Source organism: Harpia harpyja, chromosome 16, assembly GCF_026419915.1.
Source record: "Harpia harpyja isolate bHarHar1 chromosome 16, bHarHar1 primary haplotype, whole genome shotgun sequence".
NCBI classification, from domain to species: Eukaryota; Metazoa; Chordata; class Aves; order Accipitriformes; family Accipitridae; genus Harpia; species Harpia harpyja.
The window spans coordinates 29748478-29774938 of NC_068955.1; the positions used below are offsets into that span (position 1 = coordinate 29748478).

General features: G+C 40.5%; 1 protein-coding gene across 1 annotated transcript; it reads left to right on the top strand.

Annotated features, from left to right (window-relative positions):
* The first annotated feature begins 1 nt into the window (after position 1).
* On the top strand, positions 2-2415 carry SMIM38 (small integral membrane protein 38). Its single transcript, XM_052812062.1, has one exon. It carries the CDS (start codon positions 394-396, stop codon positions 523-525), a length of 132 nt encoding a protein of 43 aa, XP_052668022.1. The 5' UTR covers positions 2-393; the 3' UTR covers positions 526-2415.
* The last annotated feature ends 24046 nt before the right edge of the window (positions 2416-26461 follow it).

Genomic DNA, 26461 nt, shown 5'->3' on the forward strand with positions numbered 1-26461 from the left:
TGCCTGGTTTCGCTGAGCAGCTGCTGCTGGAGATGTTTGGAGATTACATCAGCATTGGAAAAAAGGGGCAAAAAAAAAAAAAAAAAGGTCCAACTTCACAGAGACGGAGTTTATGGAGTTTTTTCCCCCTTCCAAAGGTCTTCTGACAATACTGTCATTGTCAATATAAGAGTTGTTAATTCTTTATGAATAGCACATGGGGCCTCTTGACTAAATAGTACGTTACATGTCCCAAATCTGTCAGCTGGACTCTTCTCTCACATGCTAGTGAGATCACTTTGATTGGAATGTTACAGGAATTGCTGGGCTGGCCACGCAGAACTGAATACTGCATTATATAATTAGATCTCCCAGAGTATTTTTTTTGCATTACCTCATTATTCTAGCTTAAATATGGAATCAGTCCTTTTGATGATTTTACTGGTTGTAATTATATTAATACGATTCATTTTGTGGTCCTGTCTTAGTGCTTATATAGATTATAAACTGTCCCGAAGGTTTCCTGACACAAGAAAAGAGGACTAAGAAACTTCAAAAGGCTCGTTCAGATTTGAATTGACAATGGTGAGAACTGGATAAGGTAAATGGAGCTAGAGCAGGTTTTACCTTGGGATTTGATGAGAGAGAAATGACCTGTTGAGACTGCAACTGAGTGAAGATTCTTCAGAAAGCCTCATGATGACAGAGGGGAAAAAAAGAAAACTGATTGAGTCAGATGACTTCCTATCAAACTCGGGCATGAATGTATTGTTGGGAACAGACATGTGGACTTTTGCCAATTAAATGATCTGGACAAGCTGGAAGGAATTCTATTGCTGGTCAGTCCAAGTCTGCCAGCGGCCCAGTCTTGATACGTGAAATGTGATGGCGTGCTGCCTGCTGGACTAACTGCTGGTCTGTACGTTAAGATGTCAGCTGCACAGCCTGCCTGGATGCAACAACTGACAGCGCCTGAATGAAGCTGAAGATTACTGGCCAAGCTCGGTGTCCACGTGCCATGCTGTGGACTTGCAGGAGTGGATTTTTACCTCATTGGCTGATTTGTTACCAAATTCCTCGTGGTTCTTCCTGGTCAGTTGGATCAGGAACTGACTGAATGTTTTTAACTGACCATAACCTGCTGAATATTCACATTTCTTAGCAAGCCTTATATCTGAGTACCAGAATAAGCTGGAATAGTCTGTTCCATGAAAAACAGATCTGTGCCGCAGAGATTGTCTGACAGACTCTAGCTGTGCTTCAGCAGCAATGAGGGGTGGGGGCATATGACAGCACGGCATGCAGTGAGTTTTGACTCCAAAGCCCTGCAAGGTACCTTCGTTTCTAGCCTTTAATAAGGAGCTTACTAGGACACCAAAGGATTTGACTACTTGCTACTACACAATCCTTAGTGACTTTAAGATTTTTTGGTTAACTCGTCTTGCAAAATGAAATAAGTTATTCGAAGTGAAGTGTCTGCTTTCAAATGGACATTATACTAAGTCAAACATCCAAAAATCTTACTGCCTATACAACTCAATTTAACATCTGCCTTTAAAAACTGAATTTTTCTACAGTATAAGTAGGAAAATTGTAATCCCTCGCCTGGGAAATGCAGTGTCCTTGGCCCAGTCACCTTTTAAAAAAAGAAAAAAAAGGTCCTTTTTGCATTGATAACTTTCTGCGTTGTGTAAAAGTGAAGGTTGCCACTTTATAAACTGGCTTCTATATCTCTTGGTAGCTCACATGATGATATCAGAGTTCAGCCTAGGCAGAAACCTACAGCATTCCCATAAAGAGTTTCTGGCCCATTCATGACTCTCACACTCCTACGGGCTTGTCTCTGTAGTAACTGTTAATCAGCCTTTATCACTTTGTCTTTTGAAGCCTCCTAAAATTCAGACATGAGGGCTGGTATGTTTATGCTGTGGAACAGGGTAAATGTCAGGTCAATTGATTTCAGCCTCAGATTTTATTTATGGTGGATGACCAATCTACAAAACAGCCTGCAATGCCTGAAGATGCACGTCATTGACTTGCAATCTACCCAGATGACAATAAATTAAATGTAGATGTAACTAAGCCCCTTGTCCATTTCTGTGGTTCTTAATTTTAATGATGATTCAGTCCTTTTTTTTTGTCTCCCAACACCAGCAGAACACAAAGGGAAAGTGTAATGTTGTCTACTTGATGTGCAGACATACCTCTAATAGCAAGTAATGGAAAAATAGGCACAGTGATCCATTTTTCTTCTTTCAGTTAATCATCGCTACTCTTAGCTGTTGTATGCAAAACAAAGCTTGTAGATAAATTGATAGTGCCTTTAAGAAACAAGTCTTTTAATCCTTTATTGTATTTTCATATTGTATTTGACAGTGTCATATTCATATTAATTGTGTAAAAATGTGGATGTAATGAGAAATGGTACAGGTGAAGTTTGGGTTAATGCCTTTAACATTTGGTAATACATGGAACTGACACTGGTATGGAATTCACAGCTTTGACTCCTTTGTCCCTGCAGAGCAGCATCTTAAGTTTTCTACGTAAATCAGAGAGCGCGCTCTTGTTATGGGCCATAATCTTACACAGGCCAAATTTTCGTTGCCTTCTGGGGCACAGTCGGTGGGGAATCATCAGAATGTTGTCATGCCTGAGATGTCATAAACTTTCCACTTACTGACTGTGGGGAAAAAGAGGGCTGGTACTGGGTGAATTTACTGATTGCTAGACTTAGTGAAAAGTAGGTATCTATCCTGTAGACAACCCCTGTCACAAAACTCATCACTGGCCAGATATGGGGAACAGTCTGTCGGTGGGCTGATTCTGATGATATTTGTCTATTTAAATAATTTGATTTGGACCTTTGGTGAGTTACATGATTATAAGAATGGTCTGGCCAATGTTTGCCATAATATTGATCTGTATCCCATACAGGTAAACTGGCTGGAACCCTAAGGAGTTTATTAGAACATGGAAGTTTTGAGGCCCATTTAATTAATTTAATAAAAAAGTATATATTTTGACTAAAGAATTCATTGGGATCTTGTTACCTACTGAACTCCTTATGCATTCAAAGTAATTTTAATAGCATCTTCGTTAATTTCTGTGGATTCATATTGTTTTTATCCTGTGCTGCAGGACCTTTTCAACACGGGAGGCCGTCCTGTTTATGCTGTCATTAGAAAATTAGGGCTATCACAGTTTCAAGAGTGTGAAGTATAAAGGAAAGGAGGATCTTCCTCTTTATTCCCATAGGCATCTGCCCTTTCTCTTTTCATGGAGATAATAAAAATCTAGGCCCTTTAAGTGTCAGTCTGGTATGATGTGAAAGCGTCTACTAATATTTCCTGGTGTGGTCCTATGGAGCACTGTGCCGAGATGCCCGAATTAAGAAAGAGAACGCTAGCTCTAGAGCTGAAAGAAATATGGCTCTAGTCTGTGCTAATGTGTTTTGAGTAATCTTGACCCCAAAGCCGTGTCTCTGCTGGACTGTGCCATGGTGATAAATCAGCTGGGCTGGCCATGCTTTGGTTGGCGTTGCCCTCTAGTCATTAGAGGTTGTACGGGTGAGCCGCTACACTGAGTGACCACATCCCTGGGGTACGCCCGGGTCCCAGTTTCTCCTGGAAAAGAATAGAGGTGGTTTGGGGAGCATTCCACAAGGGTCTGTAACAGCTGGAGGGGGCTTCTCTCAGCCCCCCAAAGAAGTAAGGCCAACTCATCTGGAGTGTGGGGAGCCTCTGATGCTGATAGGCAGCATCCTGTTATTCCCAAGAGTTGGTTTGTGGAGTCAGAATTCAAACTAGAATTGTTCTGTTGATTTGGAGGGAGCTCACCTGGAGCTGGCTTCTGACCCACCTTCCACCTGAAGCAGCTGCAATGAAGGTCAAAGTTCTTTTTCACTGCAAATGCATTTGGCCCTGCTGTGTGCTTTCTGATGTATCCTCAGAGAACTCTTCTGGCATCTGAAAGTTATTTAAGAAGATACTTATGCCCCACTGATTTTGTTTGCGTTTAAGGATGTATTTGAAAATAAGCATGTGTTTAATGGCAGTTTTGAGCTGTGGACAGTGTGAACGCAGCTTGCAGTGTGGAGCCCCCTTTCAAGACATGAAAAAAAGGTATGTGTAAAGAAATAGCAAAAGAATAGCTATTACTGTGATGATATTAAAATCCTTACTAATGTAAAATTAATTATATTTTTTATATAAAGATTAAAATCCACTACATATAAATATATTCTGTATGTATTTGTTAATTTATATCATAAACATGCTAAGCAGTGACCAAAATTACCATGTAATATATTGGGAAGAAAACCCATTTTTTTGCTTTAAGACATAAACCCAAAGAACGTCTAAGATGGGGTTAGGTTCTATTCCGATTTATTTTTGGAAAAACCAAATTTTTGTGACTCTGCCAACAGACTTAACTACAGATTTTGTCTCACACTATGTTTGATACTGCAATACCATTGTAACCGACAACTAACATTGACCTGTTGAGGCACTACTAAAAGCAGGTGTAATTACAGAAGCTTAAAAGCCACTCGTAATGCAGTTAAAAAACCCTCTCTAATATTCCACTGTTACTCATAAAATTTTCCATTGTGTGAAATGTTTTCTTGATATATTTTTTTGCTTATCTAGTAGTCTATATGTATAGAAGACATTTATATGTATACATATAACACAAATCTGTATGACATATGGATGCAGAACTGTTCCTGTGATGATGTAACTGTATGTTTCTCACGTTTATAGGATTATGCTTTGTTTTGGTTTCAGCCAGTGATTTGAACAAAGTAGAGGAGTCAGTACCTAAGTGCTGTTTCTCATTTTGTGAGTACCTTAGGAAGGTTATCATGACTTCCATGTCTGAATTTCCTCCTCTGTATGATCCCTGTTACAATGAAGTTCTGCCTTACAGGTGATATTAGGGTCAGTTTATAAATGTTGCTGAGAGTTTATGAACTTTGGCTATACACACTTGGCAGTAAGTGCTTACAGATATGTGTGTGGATGTGTGTATAGGCATGTGTGTGCACATGTATTTTCATATAGGAATGTTAATATTTGAGTATCTTGTGATAACAGCCCTTCCCACTTCAAGCTACTCAATCTTGTGTCATTTTGAAAGAAAAATTACGGCTTTAGCTGCTTAAGTGACTGAAGTTGCAATATACCATTTGCGTTGGTTTATGTTAGGACTGTGTTAATTTATGGTGACTGTTTTTCTGGTACCAATGGTACCAGTATAACCAAATTTGCTCCCAAACCAAATAGCCATTTTCAAGTTCCACAACTGATACTTTTTTTTTTTTCTTTTTCTTTTTCCCCAGGGCTCAAAATCTTTCTGAGCTGTAAAAGCTCAATTGATTGTAAATATCCTGTCATCTGTAAATGTCATTTCTGTCTGACATCCTGTAATGTGCAAAAAGTTGGCATTATGGACTGCATTATGGTATGGAGAACTAATTACAGATAAGCTCATGGTCTGATGAGCACATAATTAAATTTATTGATTAAAATAATTTTACAATTTTATTTTGCAGTGCCATTACAGTGGCATCCACTTAAACAATTACTGTCAAACCATATAAACCAAACTGCAGAAGGACTCCCTTAAAGGGATCTGGCGATGCAACAGGTGGTCTAATTACTTTAGGTAGGTCCATTACAGCAAACTTCAGAGTGGAGAAGCTGAAGACACAAGTAGGGCTACAATTATGTTGACTCTCGCAGAAGGAATCTGAACAGCTGGGGGCCCGATGGCTTGTCCGCCAACTGTTTACAATGAACTGCCACATCATAAACTGAGGCTCAGGGGAAATCTTGTAACCAGCACTGCTACCCGCATATTCATATTCCATCGCACAGCACTAGGGAACGGGAAAAGTATTGTTAGGATCTCTCTATCAGGCTTTGTGTAGGCATCAAATTGTTGGACAATTAAATGGCAGAAGTCTTGTCTTGGTTATGTTAGCAGAAACCCAGAGTTACTCCATAAAATGCAGTTGGTTTATGCCTGATTATCACCAAAGTGAGTGACGTTATAGGGTGGCCCTTTGACTCTCACTATAGGCAGGGCTAGTAACAGCATCTATTACTAAGGCTGCCAGGCACTTCCAGTCCTAAAGGCCTATTTTCAGCTGTTCACAACTTTGTCAAAGTAGCTTTTCAAACTAAATTTTTCCATGTTGCATTGGGTGTCTGCCTCAGGCTGAATTCTCTTCAGAAAGTTTCAGCCAGAACAGTTTAACATCTTCCAAGAGCAAGACTAGAAGAAAATACATTGTTTTACCCATGCTAAAAAAATATTGGCAATGTTTTTATCTGAAAAGATGTAGTTGTCCCATTCTGGGATATTATTTCCACCACCACCACCCCCCACCCCCAATCAGGGGTACGTAACTCTTGTTCACATGAAGGAAATTACGTAACTCCCTGGTTCAAATTCAAGGGGGACAAGACCAGGTCTGATGTGGGATAACGAGGATAAGGAAATTGGCAGGAAAAAAAGAAACTATAAGGAGGTTTTAGGGAGAGAGGGGAAGTGGGCCATGCCTAGCTGATGAAAGGCAAGCTGGACTGCACCTTGTAGGAAGACTGGCACTGTGAGTGAGTGACAGAGATAAAGAGGGTGGACAGGAGCCGCTGGGTTGGTGGTGAGAACCAAGGACTGTTGAGGCAGAGGGACTGGGGCAGAGAAATAACGGGGTACTAGGAAGGAATTGAGGGAGGCTGTGTGTACAGATCTGATAAGGAACAACAGTATAGCAGGGAGAGCTGGAAAGAAGCGGGGAATGAAGCTGAAACGAGAACAGCCAGTGAGGATGTGGACACTGTGGCTGGATATAGGGGCTGAAAGCAAAACCCACATAGAAGTGGGTGAGTGGTTGACTGAACACCAGACTGAGGTAGGAGACAGACTGGATGAAATTAGGATAGTTTGGGCTAGCAGACAGGACAAAAGTGAATTCTGAAATACATGATAAGGCTGAAATTGGGAGGCTAAGACTTACTGAGCAAAGTGATTTGACCTGGAACAAGAAGTCCAGGATACTGTCAAAGGAATAAGAGCTGGATGAAATGTCTGCTGGATCACTGTTCCTTTAAAATATCAATATAAATCCTAGGACTCAAGCTTCATTGTTTTTTGGCTATCAGCAATTTCTGTGAAACTTAATGTCAAAAATTCCTCCATCCCATCTACCACTCATCCTCCAGCATAAAGTACTCTGAGTCTGTATACTCCAGTTTGGTTGGTGAAACACAGAAGTGTCAGTGTAGCATTGTATGCTGAGCATCTACAGGGCCGTATTAATAGGATGTAACAAAGTTGAGCACTGCGATTAAGATGGTGATAGAATTAAGGCTTTATGTGCACTTTTTCTTCTGCTCCCTAAGTATTATGATACAGTCTTAAACCACACTTTTCCACAGGTTCTTTTGCTCACTTATGGCACAGGATGAAATACTCTGGGATTGAAGCTTGCTGGAACAATGCTCTGAATATTCTAGAAATGGAAAGATGGAGTATGAAAGACAGAGCTTTAGGAAGACTAAAGTGTTGAGTGCACTGATGAGGAAATTAATTTTGGCTTTGCCTGTCATTGAGTTCTAAGTGAAAACACTTAGAGATGTGTTTTCTCTGGTGTTTGGCTGCTTACCTGGAGATCCTGGGTCTAATTTGCTTAAGTGTCAAGCACTAGAAGCTGCAGATTGTCAGTTTAACACAAAAACTAGTACTAGTTTAACAAATAAACTGGTACACTGAGAATTCAAATTCTGAGAATCTGAAGTGAGATATCTAAAATAAGTAGATGAAAAAAGAGTAATTCTTCTGTACTTTGGTTTCTTATTGCAAAATGAGGTAATGTGGATATAACAAAAATGTTAATCAACATCTGCAAAACATATGAACATTAAAGGACATTCAGGAGGAAACTAATTATTCTTGCACAGGGGACTAAGCACTGATAATGAAGAAAACATGGGAACTCATTAAGCACGCACTGTCCATCCTGTCCACTGAATGTGGCAGGAATACCTTGGTAAAATAATCTACTTGGCAAATGAGTATAACAAAATAGGGGGAAAATAACTTTTTCTCCCCACGTGTCATAGAAGAAATCAATAGTTGCTTCTCTCTAAGCTGCTAGTGGGCTCTTAACATGTCTACTGGATTAGGCTGCTCAAATGAGATGAGTGGCCAGGTAGGTCTAGATGTGGAACTTCCAGCACTGAGATGCAAGTGCTCTGCGTGTATGCAGAAGAAAAAAAAAAGGGGATTTCTGTAGAATGGAGACATCCATATCATTTAGGTACACACGGGAGATTTTTAGGTTTGCGTGTTGGCCTTAGATCCCTAGACTGCATATCAGTGCTACACGTCAAAATCCTTTTTATGGAAAGGCCCAGGTGAGTTTGGAGCCTGGGTCCTGTTTTTAAAGGAATGCTTGAACTTAGGATTGGCCTATGTGACTTAAGAGGCTGTTTTCCTGACTGCCTCCCCTTTGAGAACTGGCAGCCTTAAAACTCTTCTTCTGAGTTACTAATTGATACTTATGAGGTGGATAGTCTTTCTTTTGTTCTTTCAAGAATAAATTTTTCTTTGCCATTAGGTTATAAAAAACCCCAAATAATTACTACTGTATTCTGGGAATTATAAGCAAATAATAAAATCTAGAAATAGATATTTCTCCTCCCTCGTCTTTGTATTAAGACAAATTCATGGAAGAAGGATTCATCAAGGGCTATTAAATGCAGGAAATCCTTGTGCTACAGAGTGTCAAAAGCTGAAGAGAATATTATGAAGTACCACTATATGCTTGTCCTGTTCTTAGTCTCTTCTTAGACATCCACTGTCGATCATGATGGGAAACAGTGCAGAGTTAGCTGATTCTGCAGGGTTCTTCTCTTCTGGTCCAGGACACACTCTCTTTGCATCTAAAAAATAAGAATATGTTCATTATATTATTTAGAATTGGTCGATGGGACAAATGCTTTCAGAGGGTTAGAAGAACTGGCTTCTACTGCCTGTGTCCTCAACAAAGCAGTGTCCTGCTGAAAGGATGAAAAGATGACAGTGAGAATTCTGAGCTACCTGAAGACATGTGACTTTAATTTAACACTTTCTGTACCAATCCCAGAGCAGGTACTTGCAGTAGCATACCTCTGTGGCTCTGGTAGTTGATGAGATATCTGATTTTATGCCTGCGCTCACTGGCTCGCTCTTTAGACATGCTTTCTTTGGCATGCATCTCAGACCGAATATAGCGACTTCCAGATTTTTAGTCCCTGCAAAATGTCTCCCACCACACCTACATTTAAAAGGGCGCAGGATCCAGTTAGCTAATTTGTTCCTAGGCAGTTAAACTACTTTACATGAGCTCCAGACCACGGAGTAGATTTAACATACTATTTTAAGAATATGTGAACAGTGTCGTGTAGGGGGACGTATCTGTATCTGCCTTAGAGCGATAATCGAATTGGAGGTCGTCCTTTGTGTAACCCTGTTAACGTTTTAGACTATTCTGGGAAACCCTGTGGCCCGAGTACTATGGAATGTAGTTAGGAAAAACAGTGTTTTCTCAAATATTTCAGATGTGGAATATTTATTTTGTAGCCAGAGAAACTTGTTTTGTTGCCAAGCAACTGACCATGAGTAGGATCTGCTGCCAACTGTACTTGAAAAAAAGCAAAAAAACCTACTTACCTCTCTTCAGACTGCATGTGAGCATTTGCAATGCAGTAAAGAGAAATCTTAAAATAAAATCTGTGTGACAGGATTTATTGTTAGTAGCCTCAGGTTGGTTAGGTCTTTTCCCTCCACCTTCCCCTAAGTCATATATCATTGACAGAAGAAGCCACTAGTGAAAATATTGGTGCAGGAAATCCAGTCATTTCCAAACACCTTCCACTTTGATGTTTGCTTCATCAGAGCCCCAGGTAATGGAGTTTGATCATTTGCTCTTTGCTGGGCTTCTGGTCCAAAAGCAGGCAAGGACCTTAGATACAACTCGGAATTCTGTTCAGATTATTTTATTGACTTGATACGTTAGCTTGAGCAGGCATCCAGATGTTCAAATATTGTTTGTTTTAGAATTTGGGTACATAAGTTGGTTTTCAGAGGAGCTAAAGATGCTCAGCTTGCACTTAATGGATGACGGTTAAAATGGGACATAAATTGCTTTGAAGGAAGCTTATAGCAATGTCGTCGTATCCGTTTCAGCACAAGCAAATCACTCCCTACTGCATGAATCTATTGAATGAAAAGTAATTAGTTGGAGAGCTGCCTGTTGGTAAATAAACCTGCCCATTTCACTGGACTTAGCTCAAGTAGAGTAAACAGTCCTTCTGGATTAACCTTGATGTTGCTGAGATTCATTCCTTGCAGTGGGTATGCCTGTAACGAATGCTTCTACCTCTGCTTCTGGACTGGAGCATTTATCAGCCATAATAATGGGGAAGAGAGTTCATTAACTGCTCTTTTAAAATATACATGGCCTGTTTGGCCACAAGTGGGCACAACTGAAAGTGCTACCCACTGCGATAAACAGGAGAAGGGGAATATTAATGTTGCTTGATGTAAGAATTGGGCTTGTAGCTAAGTCTTATGGAGAAGTCGGTTGAGAAACTATAAAAAGATGCGAGACAGCTGTGAAATTTGAGGGTTTAGGACCAGTCTCAGTAATATTTCGGAACTTTTCGTGGGATATTTAAGTACTGTTTCTCATAGCATGAATCTTTTGGGGTTTCTCAAAGATGTCCAGGAAGCACCTGTTTCTCCACGTTTCCAGCGCGTATTAGTTTATCTGTTCTTTGTTGCGTGTATAGTGCACTTCCATGCTTCACTGCCTACTTTGGAGATGTTGCTTGGGTTTTTCCCAGGAGAGGTCAGATGTCAAATTCTTTATGTTTTCAAGCACAAAAGGAGCTTGCCCGTGATGCTGCTGTTCAGATCCCTAAAGCTTCCTCTCCAACCTTGGCGGCTCTTTCCATTTTGTCCTCCTACTTCAGAATAATGCCTGTCGGTTGACCTCATTTAGCAGTCCAGGCTCCACATGGTGGCATCACCTGTTCTGCAGCTTGATCTTCAACTGCTGGTGGAGATTGTGTGCGCACATGTTAGTTTGGTTAGCTTCTGTGACCACAGATGATTTTAAAATGATAATGTTCTGTGAGGCATTTTCGTGGCGCTCGTGAATTAATTGGAAAGTTCAAGTAGTGGATTACTTCAAAAATGCTAGTTCAGATTTATTCCAGTTACGTAAGAATGATTATTATTCTTCACTAAGACAGGAAAAGATTTACTGAACATGAACGTAAAGATGCTTACCACATTTCTGATGTGTTTGGGGGAATTAATCTCCTCCAAATTCTACTCATTATGTTTTTCTCTAGCTGAGAGCATGTGTAACTTCTGTGCTGATGAGTTTGCGATTTTTATTAACATACTTTCATTTGGGAAAAGTTTTGAGGTTTCAGGCTGGATTCCAAAAATGTAGAGTTATTCAAAGTGTAGTTCTCCACCATAAAACCAGCTAAATTTAATTTTGGTGCAAAATAGTGCGTGAGTATCAGTGATAAATTCAGTTTCTGTCCTGTAAGTGTTACTGTAATATTATCAATAAGAAAATAAGTTCAGCAGTACATAATGACTCTGAAATGTATACTCTTTTGTTATAATTATATGTACAAATACATATTTACTATTTACAGTCTGTGGCATAGGTTGGACAGCCTGTGATAATATTTCTTTCCAATTCTTTAAAAAATTTTCAAAGACGAGCATTGGGAGCTGTGAGATCTCTCCTAAATACAACGATGATAATTTATGTGCCAGTAATACCTATGTCATTCATGACTGGTGATCCTCTATGTTGAGCCATGCATACGTATATGCATGTGCAAAAAGAAAAAATATGGATTTGATGCTATTTTGGTTGTAGTAGCTCACGCTGTGAAAACATTAGATCCTGTTGTATGAACTGCTGTGATACTGAAGTTTATAGCCTCCAAAGAGTACTACAATGGATGGAGTCAGTGTTTCTCTGCTCTTTGCTAATGAATTGTATGAATTTCGTACTATCTGATCCAGTGGCCTATAACAGAACTCATCTGAGTAGTTACCAAGAGAGAAGAGGAAGAGAATAGAGAAATGCCTTCCTTTCCTTCAAGCTTTGTCATTCTGTGGCAGCACGGCTCAGGATCAGCAACTCTGCATGCAGGAAACAAGTTGTGTCCACGCAAATCAAACTGGCAGGTAAGTGACTGCGAGAGCTGCCTTGCATTTTGGAAGGACGCATGAAAATATGAGTTATTGTGTCTCTGGATGCCAGAGGCTTTCAAAAAGGAAGATACTAATCTCTCAAATTCAAAAGGTGGAAAAGTTTTGATAAAAAATTTTGTTTAGAAGGATTTCTTTGGTTCCAACCTGAAATTTAAGCTCAAAATAAGAAAGCCCAGCTGTGCCTCAGGGCTCTGGAGTGGTTAATGCTCTCCTTCATGCAGCCACCTAGATCTGGCAGACCAAGTTCAGATCTCTAGTCCATCTTGCTAAAATGAGACGCTGACACACTACCCCATGCGAGTCTTGTGAATTTTTAGCTATGCTAAACTCTGTCACTGTCTCCAGATCAAAACTGGAAAGATGTTTTTATGTGGAGTAAAAGGATGATTTTTTTTCTTTCTTTCTTTTAAATATTAACCTTTCTGCAGCAGAACTGGGGCACTGGTTCCTTCCAAGTTCTCCCTTAGCCCACTGCTGGGAAGTGTATCTCCAGGAGATACCTCACAAACTGGGATTAATGCCACAGTCTAGTGTTGTGTGTGGAAAGAGAGGAACCTCCCTTGAATATATTTGTTTCCTTGTCTTCAGATTACAGTGATGTCATTTAGAGGAAAGCTGGAAATCTTGTCTGTTCTTATGCAACTAATAGCTCATTGCATTCTTTATGTGAGCTAAATCACTGAAAAAGTTGAACTTCTGAATTGTCAGTTACTTCCCGATATTAACTCCCATCAGTGGAAATCATAATATACCACAGGCTGTATTTTAGGCAGTTATGTGTACCGGAGATGAATAACCTCTCACAACAGTGTTGTGTTGCTGATGATAGTGGAATTTATCTCTGATCCAGGACAGGAAGTATACCTAGGAGGGACGAGATATTCCTTCTTTTTATTCAATTTTTTTTTGTAGTACAGGGGATATAATTTCCCAGCTTAAATCAAATGCTGACATACCTATGGTTTGTACTAAATACCAGAATTTTGGGTTAGCCATTTAGCATCTTGACCTCAAGAGTATGGGCACGTGAAGTATTGTACTTGGTATCTAATAATTAATGAACCTGTGTGCTCCATCTGCATGCAAGTTAAACTTGAATGAACACTAAAGAACATGACAATTTTTCAAATGACGCTCACGGCATTTCAGTCTATTTCCTGCAAATAATTTTCTACCACCAAAAGCAGCAGAAATCTTAAAAATAATATGCAGATTGTGGCTGCCTAAAGATCCAGCCTGGAAATAGCGTTCAGCCATCTTGAAATCTTTCCTGTTTGTGTCACATAGTTGTGTGATGAGGGAACAGAGGCAATACTATCTGATTTTGCTGTCCAGTCATAAACAATAATAACAGCTGATGAAAGTATGATCCAGCTCAGTGTTTTGGACAAATCTAGGGTCAGAAATATGGTTGCGCGTATTTTTTAACAGATAATTTTGAATAACAGGCACGACAGGATTTGTAAAACGGGGAGCTACGTACTCCCTCTTTTGATCACAACAGCTATTGAAAACATTACCAGCTGAAGCTTGCTTTCCCAGCTCTAATATGGGCACGATATAGTGGCTGTGGTATATTATGTATTAGTTTGTTAGAAAATCCTTTGTATTTTGCGCTCTTACTACGTGCTGTGGCTGCTTGGAAGGTCGTTATTAGTCATCCTGGCCCTGGTTCTTGGCTATGCTGTAGTTAGTTTGCACTGGTCTACTGGATCTATACCATGAAAGACAGTCTATAAGCAAGGTAATCCTTTCCCGTCACTCTGTTGCCGTAACAGTTCCTGTGCTACATAGGGTGTGAAGCTAAAAGCAAGGGAGTACGATCAAATCATCCCAACAATGCCTGAAAACTGCACTAGCTCGAAGTCACTGACAGCTGATGGAAAGCAGAACAGCTCTGAAGATGTTCCGCTTTATGCTAGGGTTTGACCTGGAGGATAGCCAGTCTCATGGTCTGGGGAGCTCTGGTCGTGTGTACCTGCCTTGGCTCCGCTCTGGGCTCTTTTTGTGCAGTTTGAATGCTGCCGAGAGCCTGGCTCCGTGAGTGTATGCTGGCTACGGTGAGACTCTCGTTTTCTGAGTGCTTGTACGTGTTGCATGCACATTGCTTGTGGCTGGAGCTGCAATGAATATATGTATAAGCTAGAGCTGGCAAGCACACAGCTGGTAAATAGAAGAAATAGAAGTGAATCAAGTAGTAGAAATGTGCTTTCACGCTTCTCATGGTTTGCAGGTATTACTAACCACATTTTACTGTAAAATTTACCAGTGCACCTAATGCAAAAGCAATATTAAATCATGTATCTGCTGAAACACTGCTTCTGTTTTTTCCAGGACTGGAAAGTACTGAACTATTTTTATTTTCCATAAAAGATAGTGTTCAAGGGTAGTGATAGTTCATTGCCAGGCATTTTTAGTTACTTGTTTTGTCCCATTCTTACTTTTTCTGCCTGTTTTCTACTGAGCTGAAAAAAATGGGCTACGCAACCTTAACAGTCACCTGTGGAATAGTTAGAGCAAAGTGTAATATTCAGAGGCTCCGCTTTCCCAAGGCTTCCTGAAGGAGTCTCTGTTTATCATTCAGCCTGCAGTGCCTGTATTGGGTTACACTAGGAATGTGGAAAGCTATATGGGAAAATCTGTCAGGCTGTGAAAAGATCTCGGGCTTTGAAATTTTATGGACCACGCTTGCTAATGCACATTCCATATTTCAGGGTGTCTGGCTACCCTTGCTCCTTGTAAGGATGTGACGTACTTTGTAGAATATACGTGCATGTTTTGTTGTAAGTGTTACTGAACTGATAAACAAGACCATAGACCTAGGGAAGTCACAGAGAGGAAATCCCATTAGGAGATAAATTATAGTGACACCTACTAGTGTTGGTACAGTTAAGGGTCAGTCCCCATTTACAAAACATGATCTCTAATATGGTGAGGAGCACTGGTGTAACTCCTTTTCCACACCAGCATTCCAGTAAAATCCCAGTTCAGGAGTGGGGCCCATGTTTTTCCTATATACAAATAATTATGAGAGACTCATCTACAGGTTAGATCTTCAGCCTCTATAAATCAAGTTTGTACTCACAAGAGTCTTTCAGATATTTCAGCGGGACCTAAATTTGCAAGCCACCAAGTGCAGTTAATAGGACTTTGATCAGATGTGTTGAGTTGTGCGTGTATTAACTACAGCGTATATTACATGTGCTTTGTAAAATAAAACAAAAAAACCCCATTAGCTCATGAAATTAGCCTTTGCACATACAGGATGCTGTATAAACAATTTCAAGAGTCTGAAACTGTGGACTGTATTGAAGAGACTTTTTTCCTTATTTTTAGCTTCAATTTGTCTTGTAAGTTTACGTACGTGCCCTGGTAAGATAATTAAAAATAAAACAAACCAAACAAAAACTTAGGAAATGGAAGGAGCTTCCCAATTAAAAAGCTGCAACAAAATGTAATAATTAAAACGTTTTCCTCTTTTTCCCTCTCTGTTGAATGTACCCACCGACTTTCCTGACTACCTGTTAAAAAGTTGGGATATTAACAGCAAATCTGCTGGTGGGCAGTTAAGATTGGATTATCTGTACGTATGTGCTTATAGAAAGTGAGGCATAAATTGCAAAACTGCAGGAGTTTGTCTACACGGTCATGTCCATTAGTGTTTCTATAAAGCAGAAGATTCCGGGTTTATGAATGCGCCATAGAGTCAAAGTCAGTCCCCAGGTAGGTGTATCCAAAGCCATTTTAGGATTTTATACATCAAAACAAAGATGGCAAACTTTGCTCAGAAGGCAGTAGACACCCCATTCAGATATAATCAATGTCCTGTGCATTTAGGGAGAGACTCTACTTAATAAGCATTCCTCTGCAGATACGCAAAAACTCAGTTTGTTGGATGAAATTCTGTGGCCTGGTTTATGCAAATGGGACCATATTATTGTAATTTAACTGTAAAATAATTCAATAAATTTCTTGAGTAACTCTGTCGTCTTTGTTCAGTAGCTCCCTATTTTAAACAACAGTAGTTGTTTAGAAGTTACTAGGGTTTTGTTCACCAGAAAAAAAGAAATGCTGGTCTCTGGCAGCCACTGCTCCCTTGAGGAGACCACCCTTAAGAAGACATGGCCTGCAATAAACTTCAGGCCCTGATGAGGGACCATGGATTTCACCCATGATGCCTGTCTATAGCACCTGGATAGTTATTGGCCAGACTGAATCCCTAGCAACACCTAAGCTTATACGTATAGGTTCATGGATTCATTAAGGGTGATGGATTATGGACACCTTTCCCCAACGTTTGTGTTGTTTTGTTGGGCTTATATCCAGACCTTAGTGTTATTCAAACCTCATACTTCGTTTAAAATATGAAGCAAATGCATTGTGAAACTGATATATTTCCAAACAATTTTGTCATCACGCAATTAAAATATCATGTGCTATAAACATCTCTAAGATGCTATGGATGGGAAAGTTGCCAGTTTCACAAGTCACATTGCTTTCGAAAGTACAATGAATGTACAGTGCTCCGAATGGTCTGGAAAGAAAAATCATTTTCCAGCTCTTAAAATCTTTTTTTAGCTTTTTGCAGTGCTCTGAAGTCAAATTATGATGATTTTAAAGGCAGAACTGTTAAGTGCCAATGATTTGTCAGTACTGGCACACTTAAATTCCTAACAACATGGTTGGGCCCATGCTTAATATCTTAATTGTGCGTATGAAATGCTTTTAAAGTAAAGCTAGCCAGAAAATGTGTGCTTCTTATATTAAAAAAAAAAAAAATTGCTTTATTATATTGGAAAAAGCTTCAAATAACTTACGCCTTTTTACTCCAGTGTTGCTGTTTCTGACTAAGAATATGACTGTGTAGACTAGGAATTTAAAGAGGGGTCTGTAAGGTTTGACTCTTTTGACATGATTAAACACCGGATTATTTTCCTTGACTTTGAAAACTGCATTTCTCATGGGCTTGATCAAATTGATTTCAATTTATAAAAAGTGAAAAAGCATCTCTTGAAGTAATTTGTTAGCTTTAACAGAAAGTGGTGTGAACCTGATGCCTTAGAAATGTAGTTAGAGGTCTGAATGTAATGTGATTAACTTCAGGCTTTTTGATTTATTATTGGTCTGTGCCTCAGTTTACTGAATTGCAGGATGAAGACAGGGGTGTTGTGCCTGCCAGAAGGTTTGCAGTTTGGTATCTCGTCTCTTGTGAGCGTTCAGAGCGGCAAGATAGCGTGTGGGAGAGCCAGGTACTGTTCCCTGCACTGCCAGTGCCTTCTGGGGTGCTTTCAGAGGAATTGTTCAACAAGGTGCACTAGGTGAACGATCATAAGCTAACTAAAATAAATGTTGTGTATTCCCTGGAAATTGTGGTCATGAAGATCTTCAGTGTAATGTACTTAAATAACATTCTAGAGCCTGTAATCGTTATCTGAAAAGAAGAAAAAACAATGTGACAACTTTAATGACCAGTCCCAAAGTAATAAAAGTTCATTTAGTCTATTGTTGCTTTTAGGAACAAGAATTCCAATGGGAAAACCCCAGAGGAGTGTTAACAATTGGAAAATTTTACCTAAACAATTAAGAAGATTAGCTTGAGTAATATTATTATTTAGGAAGTACCGTGGGCCGTGTATGCGGTATGTTGACATTCTAAACATATGCATTGGATAATGTGCTTGTGTCCAGTTGACTCGAAGGAGTCTGTCTCAGCAGGGGAAAGCGTAATAGTATCTTTCTTCCATCAGTACAAACAGAGGAACAGAATTTCAGGCTGAGTTTTGCAATCCTAACTCAATCGCAGCCAGAAACTTGGTTGATGGGGCTGCTTTTGGGCATTAGACGAAGCAGGGAGTTGCCCAGGGAGAGGCGGGGGGGGCAGAAAAGACCCAGCAATGGGCATCCCTTCTCCTGGTCCTTGGTCTGTGCATGAATGCAGCGTAACTGACTGAAAGAAAAGGGTATTAAGAAGAGCACAGCCTGCTGCCAGGGCTGAGCCCTTTCTCGGCAGTGCTCTGCTCCAGCCCTTCCCCTGCTCTCCACGGCGTGCAGCTCGGCAGCGGGGAAAAGCCGGGTTCAGGCAGCCTGGGAGTCTCTGCACTCACCAGGCACCTGCAGGGTACGTACAGAGTTCCCCAAGTCTGCTTGTCCTGTGCTTCCCTGCTACTGCCAGCAGCAGCATTTTGAGCTCCCTGCAGCGTTCCTCTTGCGTGTCCCGTCACCCTCGGGCTGGGCTGGAGGCAGAAACCTGCAGCCGGTGATACAGTTCTGAGTGGGCAAGTTCTGCTGCTGCCAAGGAGCAAGAGCAGTCCCACGGCTGCCATTTGCTCTGAGAAATTGAGCTTTGTTGGCAGAAAGATGAGGGCAAAATGCTTGATTACGTGTATAATTATACCAATACTTCGGCAGCAAAGTGTAATTTTGCCTGCGCTGGGGAGGAGCGTCAACCTGTTCTATCCTCTGCTGTAAATCAGCATGTCTGCAGTAGCACTGAAGCAGTTGCACCTATTTATACTGGCTGCAAACCTACCGCATGGTCATATCCAGGTAAATGAGTCCCGTGACTTTCCTAACTTAAGAGACTACTGTTACTCAGATGAGGATGTAACCAACGTGGCTGTCTTGGTGGAAGTGGTAGGTGCCCAAGAGCATTTTACCATTTTTTATTTTATGGGTTGTGTGTGTAGAGACACTGTCTTGTAGGGAGAGGTAGTCTGTGGTGATAAAGGGGTCACAGAACGGAATATTTGAGAACTAGAGTATAGCAGAAAGAGGATTTCAACGCAAATTTGGAATGTGTTCTTAGTAAAATGTATGTATTTGAAATTATAGTGTTTTCCGAGACAGAAAAACCTACTTCAAAATTTTTGAAGAGGAGGATCTTATGCAGAGGTACCTTTTTGAATACAAGGCCTTTGTCTCCTTTGTATTAACTAAACTCTCATTTTACACTGCTTTGGCAATGAGAAAGAACCCTTATAGTGAGAGTATATTTAACACTGCTGCCCCTGGTGCCATGTTCCACTTCAGGAATGATGTAACTGAGAAGCAAGTAGTTATGGACGTATGCTGAAGGTGTTATTGCATTCTGATCTGCAATATTTTTGGAAAATTCACACTTAGATTTTTGTCGGAAATTGTATCTGGAAAAAGAAAGCAAGTGGTTCTTCTTTTCTGATGCTTAGCAATGTGGTATATAAATATGACCGAAGCAACGAGCATGAGATTTCACTGCAAGTGCTGAGGGAGTAATAGGCAGGAATTAGCAAAAGAATAGGAGGAATGAATGGGGATATGCACTGAGCATTTATTTTCTTTGAAAGATGATCTCTCTGCCTCGGACTTAGAGTTACTAAATAGCTAATGGCTGATACAAATGGTTGCAGATAGGATAGATGGCCTCAAGATTGATGGCTGACTGTTGTTGGTCTAGGTTTTTAATCCAGGCTTCTGCTGGAATGCAAAGTTCCTAGCTCAAGATCAATTATACAAGGACACCAAGAAGAACAAGACAGTCACAGTATTTGTCTGCTTCTCACACTACCCGAGATGTGAAACTCTTTTTGCTTGCAGTGACATGCCTGTTAATGCCAGGCAATGTAATACTTTCTTATTACAACCCTTTGCTTGCAGTTAAAAGTAAAAAAACCCTTTCTGATACACCGCTCGTTCCTTGCACTTTTTGATGAATTATGATTGTGTTGCCTACACAGATAAGTCCTGGGGACTTGGGAGGTCACTGTAGCAAAGCAGAAGGTGCCTGAGTCACTTGGGGTGGGCAGCATGCCAGTAGCTCTGCTCTTAATCTCAATTCATTTCATCACACTGCAGAAATACCAGAATACACCCAGAATGCAAAAGGGGTCAAAAGAATTATACAACAAGCAGAGATGAGCCTGAATCAATTGGTAGCTCTGAATTAGGAGGTGATAACGTCATGTGAGTTATGTCTGAAACATACGGGTTGTCTTCCTTGGCGTTAATAAAACAGAGGCTGGTGCAGGGAATGGAGCACTGGGCAATGTAAGAAATCTGAACTTTCAAGTGTGGCTCCAAACCGCAAGACATACTTAGATAATGACCGTGAAGCCGTTGTCTCAAGTGTAAAGGGTTCTCTACAATAACACCTGTTAAACTTCCTTTGATTTTCTATTAACTAAATGCCAACGGACAGGTACATGAGTATGGAAGGCTGAGAAAAAGACAGAGCTATAACATTTTAAGGGTAGTTTTAAAAAATGGTAACTCTAAAAGAATGTATGCTATTATTTTTATTTGCTTTTAGCTTCTGATCATTCTTCTAATATACAGAGCATGAAAATGGGATAAATGTTATATGCACAATTGCATGCGTCAAGTTTTGAAAATGCAACTTAGACTGCTCCTTTGCTCATTGGTATCATTCCATAAAGGAGAAGAAAAACTTCTACTCAGGTCAAGGGTGACACAGCAGACTGCAGACAATTGGTGCTGATGACGTTATTCAAGTTTATATGATTGGCAATGGATACAAATAAGATTGAGTTTCCATACAAAATAAAAATATTAATTGACTAGCTTATAGCCAATGCTAAAAGTCAATAGATAATTGAATTAGAAAAGGGAACTAGATTAACTGAACACATAAACTCTTAACTACTGGGTCAGTTTTGGTTAAAATACATGAAAATGCTGGTTATTAATTTTAAATGAAAGCTTACATCCAAATGTCAAGTGCTGTGACTTCCTACACTTTTGTAGTCAACCAGCTGTGGTCAAAATTCTGTGCAAGTGGAGGACTGAATTTTTTAAAGATGAAAGTAGAAGAAATTTTTAATTTTTTGTCACTTCTTTCTGGCTACTGAAGAATTTTCTACCTCAACAGATAATGTTGATGCTTTTTCTGTTGTTCTTCTACTCTCCATTAAGTCACCGGCATAGTCTTCTATGGAACATGTGGCAATTGCGCCTGACGGTGATGTGCATAGTTTTGGGGGGTATCCCTGCCCTCTTCTTGGAAATAAAAGACACAACCTGCTTTCTCTGCCCTCTCCATCCCACAGAGTTTCCTTAACTCGTGAGTTTTAGCTATGAGACAGGACATCCTGTGTGATTTCAGCAAGTCCATATGGCTCTCAAATGCTTTTCCCAAGGTGAGGATTAGAGAACATCAAATGCTGCTTGACAGAGAGAGGAAATCTCGTGTAATGCTTTTGTTCTGCTAACATCTATGTAAAGAGCTGCCTGGGAGTTTTGGAATGGAATCTGTCATCGCTGTAATCCTGTTCTGGAAAATCGTGATGGAGACAGCACAGGGAGTGATGTCATTGGCTGACACAGTCATTGCCCACAGCAAACTCATCTCTTTACCAAACTTTCCTTTGTCTCTGACATTTGAATGCCCAATTGGCAAGCTTATTGGTGTTGCTTTTTTTTTTTCTTTTCTTTCGCAGCTGTGTTAAAATTCAAAACACAGATATGTGAGAAAAAGGCTAATACAGAGAAGGGTCTGTTCAATGCTCTCTGCAGATTTCCGAGGAAATTTTGTGCACTCTGCCTTCAGTGTCATATGCAGGAAATTCTTCTTTGGTTCATACAATGCAATAAATAAACCTCCTGTGTATTAGCTTTAGATTTTAGCACTTCTACCACAGCCTATGGCAAGTGGTAAAACTATAAGAAAGAAGCAGTTAGCTTTATAAGGGTTCTGGCCTGCCCTCATTCTCACATACACCTATTTGTTAAGGACCTGTTACCATGTAGGGCGATGGTAGCTGTATGACATAATGCAAAAATGCTATTTATATACCGTGTGCTAGCAATTAAGTTGAACAATCGTATTTGGTTATTATCCTTCCCTGCCTTTGTAAATTGACCTACCAGTGATAAGAAATGCTGCGATCTGCACTACTGAATGTGAGAAGGCAGACTGCGTTGTAATCCCGTGTTTGAGGTGGAGTGCCTGTTTTCCTGGGTAAGTTATATGTTGTGTATGGGCACCCTTGTTTGTAAGGTAGTGTTGCAGGTTGTGTTTTATGGATTAAATCATGTTTGTATTTAGACATCCTTAGATACATGCTGGGTTATTGTTTTACAGATAATAACTTTACATATAACATAAAGAGTCGTATTTTTAGAGAAGATAATCACGAAGAACGGCATGACTTTGTTCATGGCTACGAGTGCTCATTATCATTGAAATTAAGCCCGTGGAGATGATGTTTAAATGTATCAAGAATACGCCTTATCTGCCTAACAATTGCTGCTTGCATGTTATACAAGCAAAGAACCTCCAGAATGTTGGCAGTTGCTCAAGCTGTACATCAAATGAGGTATCTGCATGTATTTCTCAGCTCTTTTCTTAGTGTGTGTCCTCTGGCTGCATTACAGCTCTGTGCCAGGATGAGACCTGAACGCGTCTACATCCCTGTTTTCCCTGCTGTCGCCCTGCTTTCCACGGCCATGAGGGCTGGGTGGGAAGGGAGGAGTGACGTGCTGAAGCTGTGTCCTTGACCTGGGTAATGGGAGACCTCCTGTGTGTGCCAGATCATTTCCCTCCAAGATGCTTGACTGACGAGTTGGATTTCTTTGCCTTTTGGACTTTATTTGCAGGTTTTGAGTGTAAGCTTGTCACTGAAATTTATTACTTGCTTTAGTTTTTCAACCTAATTCTTCTGTTGCTAGCATTATGTGTCTTTGATTAGACCACTGAGTAGCATTAGAGATGTGAGGGAGAGAAGCAGGAGTGCAATATGACCCATTTGTATAAAGGGCCTATATTTTTTCCACTGGAACAAATCCTAATAAACAGTTAAACTTCTCCATTCAGTGGCTGAAATAACATGGCTCCTGTGCAAATGTGTAGGTTAACTGTGTTCGGAACCCAAAACTAAAGTGTGTCTACTTCTTTGTTTTAGAGAAAAATGAGCGAGATGGATTGTTTGGAGCCATCAGACAAACTCCAATGGAGAAGGAGATGGACCAACGTTATCCTCATCACTGCCAGCACCACCACCTGCAGCAATTCTTGCCACCTGAGTGGGAAGAATCCCTTCCTGCTGGAATCTGGGACATAGGTACGAGGAATTGGTATGGACTGAAGTTGTTTGTTCAAAGTGGAATCATAACCGTTACTTCCCAATGAGTCTGATCAAGTGGAAGAAATTTGTCTAGAGATGTCTAGGTCTGTCGCAGAGCCTTTTTGCTGGGGACTAAGGAAGCTTGGCTTTAACCCTGGTTCGGGCAGCGTCCCACTCTGTGAACTGGAAAGTCAGCTCAGCTTTGAAATGGAGGTAAGTGCAGGAAACCTTTGAGACCTGTGGATGAAAAATGCTGCATCAGTGTTTCCCTCTGAGACAAATCTTGGTTATGTACTGAGCTCAGAAATGTCACATCATCTGCTGGCACTCTATACGTGCTAGAGTTTTTCCTGTGCACAGTGTTTCTGTTCACTATAAGTTGGAAGGAAGTTCCACTGAAGCAACTTGGGGCTGAAAACGAAACTGAATCTCATAGCAAGAATTTATCAAAAGCGAGACTGACTGTGTTTTTAAATGCACTATGCAGAGAACAACAGATAGCCATGCAGTCTGTTGGAAACCCTATACTAGATTTCAAGTCTTTAACTTTATAACCTTTGCATAATTCCTAAAATCTTTTATGGTGTCACTAATTATTTGCTAAAAACGCCTGTCAGTAACAGATAGTTTTCTTAAACAGCATTAATTCTGCTTGCACAGGGACAGTATATTTTCCTGCTTTGGTTTTGATGCTCTTGGGTAATGCTACATGGTGGTGGGGGGGAAGGGGAGCTGAGCTGCCAACTGGGAATCTTCAACACAAAAACTATTAAGGGGTGATAAATCACTGGAGGCCCAGCATGTGATTAAAAGCTGTGGCCACCAGCAGTGACCCATGGGGATGGAGGTATCAGTGACAGAGAGCAGGGGGAGGTGTTTGGCATTCCTGTTCAGAGGCCTAACCAGGGCACCAGGGTTTGTTTATGTTTCTGTTCCACCGACTCCTGTGAAATGCCCTCTGTCTGTACAGGGAACACACATTGAGTTAGGGAAAGTATCTTTGGTATTTCTTGAAATGTCAAGGCATGGATACTTGAAGGTAATGTGTGAGTAGAATTATCTGGGACCGCAGAGTGAAAACCAAACACTTAGTTTAGGGCTCTGTGAATCAACAGCCAGCATCACGTAGTTATTGTAATTTTAGGTGAGCTTCACACAGATGCACAGAATATTGTAAGTATGACTCCTTTCCTCTCAACTAAGTCCATCTAGAAAAAATAATTTTTGTTGGACCAGGCACGGGGACATCCGATCTCAGGTTCTACTTTGTTTTTGGCTTAACAGAAAGCTTGATTAAATAAGAGTAAAAAAAAATCTGGCAAAAACCACTATGATTTGGCCCATTTTGATATACGTTTGGAGCAATAACAGTATGTTTTGTTGCTGTGCACAAGACAGCGGAGACATAATTTCTATGTGTGATTTTATGTATCAGCTATCTGCCAACAGACATCGTGCTAGATGTTTATCAGCAAGTAGAGAGGTACACTTCCAGTTGCAAAGTGCTGGCAAGATAGAGCAGCAATGAATGAAAAGGTGGGTTTAGGAGACAGTGAAGAACAGGACAAATGAGAGCTCCAAGCCCCTGTGTGGTGGTAGTCTTGGTAGTCTCTGAGTTACCTTGGTAGAGACCTGTAGGGCCAGGAATGGAGAAGCTTGGTTTGGTAAGTGGAAAAGGTCACAAGAAAAGACTTGAACAGAGGAAAAGTCACAACTTAGCAAATGAGGTGCCATTGAAGACCAAAGCAATTTACTTTGGTAAAAGGGCTGCAGAAACTTTTTTTTTTAATGCCACATTGTTTTGATAGACTGTAACTGTTTAGGGACATCCTTTTTTTCCTGTGAATTTATTCTACCATGTGTGAAAGACTGTCTTGTCATGCTTAAAAGTATCATAGGGATTCCTTTATGGACATGTTGTGTTATGTTTGACAGCAGCAAACCCAGAATGCTGCAGAGAAAGGAGCAAGAAACCTCATGTCAAGTAGATCTGAATATACACATCTGAATATGAGGGCTTCTTCCTATCCCCTGTAGGCAGAGATTGGCTTAAGGCCTGAATCAGAAGATTTTATATTCCTTCCTATGCTCTTTTTATTAGCTTGGACTGGATATTTTCAACAGCCATATAATTCTGAACAACTGAGAAGCAACTCACTGTAAACTTCTTGACTTTTCGCCAGCACGAGGAGTATCTTAAAAGTTTCACTGTGCTACAGATAAGCAGGCGATTACTATATCATTGATGCTACTCAATGGGATAAACATGAATGATATGGGCACACCTTGTAAAGAAAGAACATGACGCAAGGAAGTTGGTAATAATTTGGTGTAAAAGGCTGACGAGGACTCTTAGCTAGTTTAGAAACATTATGGTTGCCAGATGTGCTCTTCCAGATGTCAGGATTTCCTATTATATGCTTCTTCCGGTCAGGAGAAGCAGTTCCCGTGATAATGTGTTAAAGCCTTTGAGACACAAGGGTTACCCGACCCTGAAAATTAATCCTGCGACTTTTGTTGCAGATTAGGCTTATTATTAGAAAAGACTGCAATCCTTCACACCCTCTTGTGCATGCAGGGATGGCAAGATGCCTTGGTAGGTGAAAGGTGGAAGAAACTGTCAGTGAAAATTGGAAGAAGTCAAAACTCATTTCTAGGCAGGAGGCCAATGCAGGGTCTATGCGGTGATTAACTCCCAGCACAACCCTTGGCCATTTAGAAACACACTGTGCACAGAGTTGCAGTTGTCTTGCCAGGGTGCTGCTCAGTCAGTGACTTACCACATTTCATACCCTGCTGCTAGTTCAATTCCTTCCTCTTGGACTTCCCTAAAACTGTAGCCAGATGTTTGCTAGCCAGTTATCAGCTGCTGCAGCAGGGAGTTTACTGAAGTGGTGTCATGCATGAACTGAAACTAAACCAAGTCTTTGTCATGACGTCGTGTCTTCAGATTCAGAATTGCTTCCTAAACTTCAGTTTCTGTTCAAGTTACCTTAAGCCATGTGGCTTTGAAAATCGGTGCTTCTCTCCATTGCTGCAAATAGCTACCATTACTCTGCCTTGACCCATCTTCTTTGACCTTGGTCCCTTCTGAATCCCTGGAGACATCTTTCTCTTAGCTACTCCCA

What these genes read in the sequence shown, in the direction of transcription:
- SMIM38 (XM_052812062.1), top strand. Translation starts at nt 394, where the DNA reads ATGGAATCAGTCCTTTTGATGATTTTACTGGTTGTAATTATATTAATA.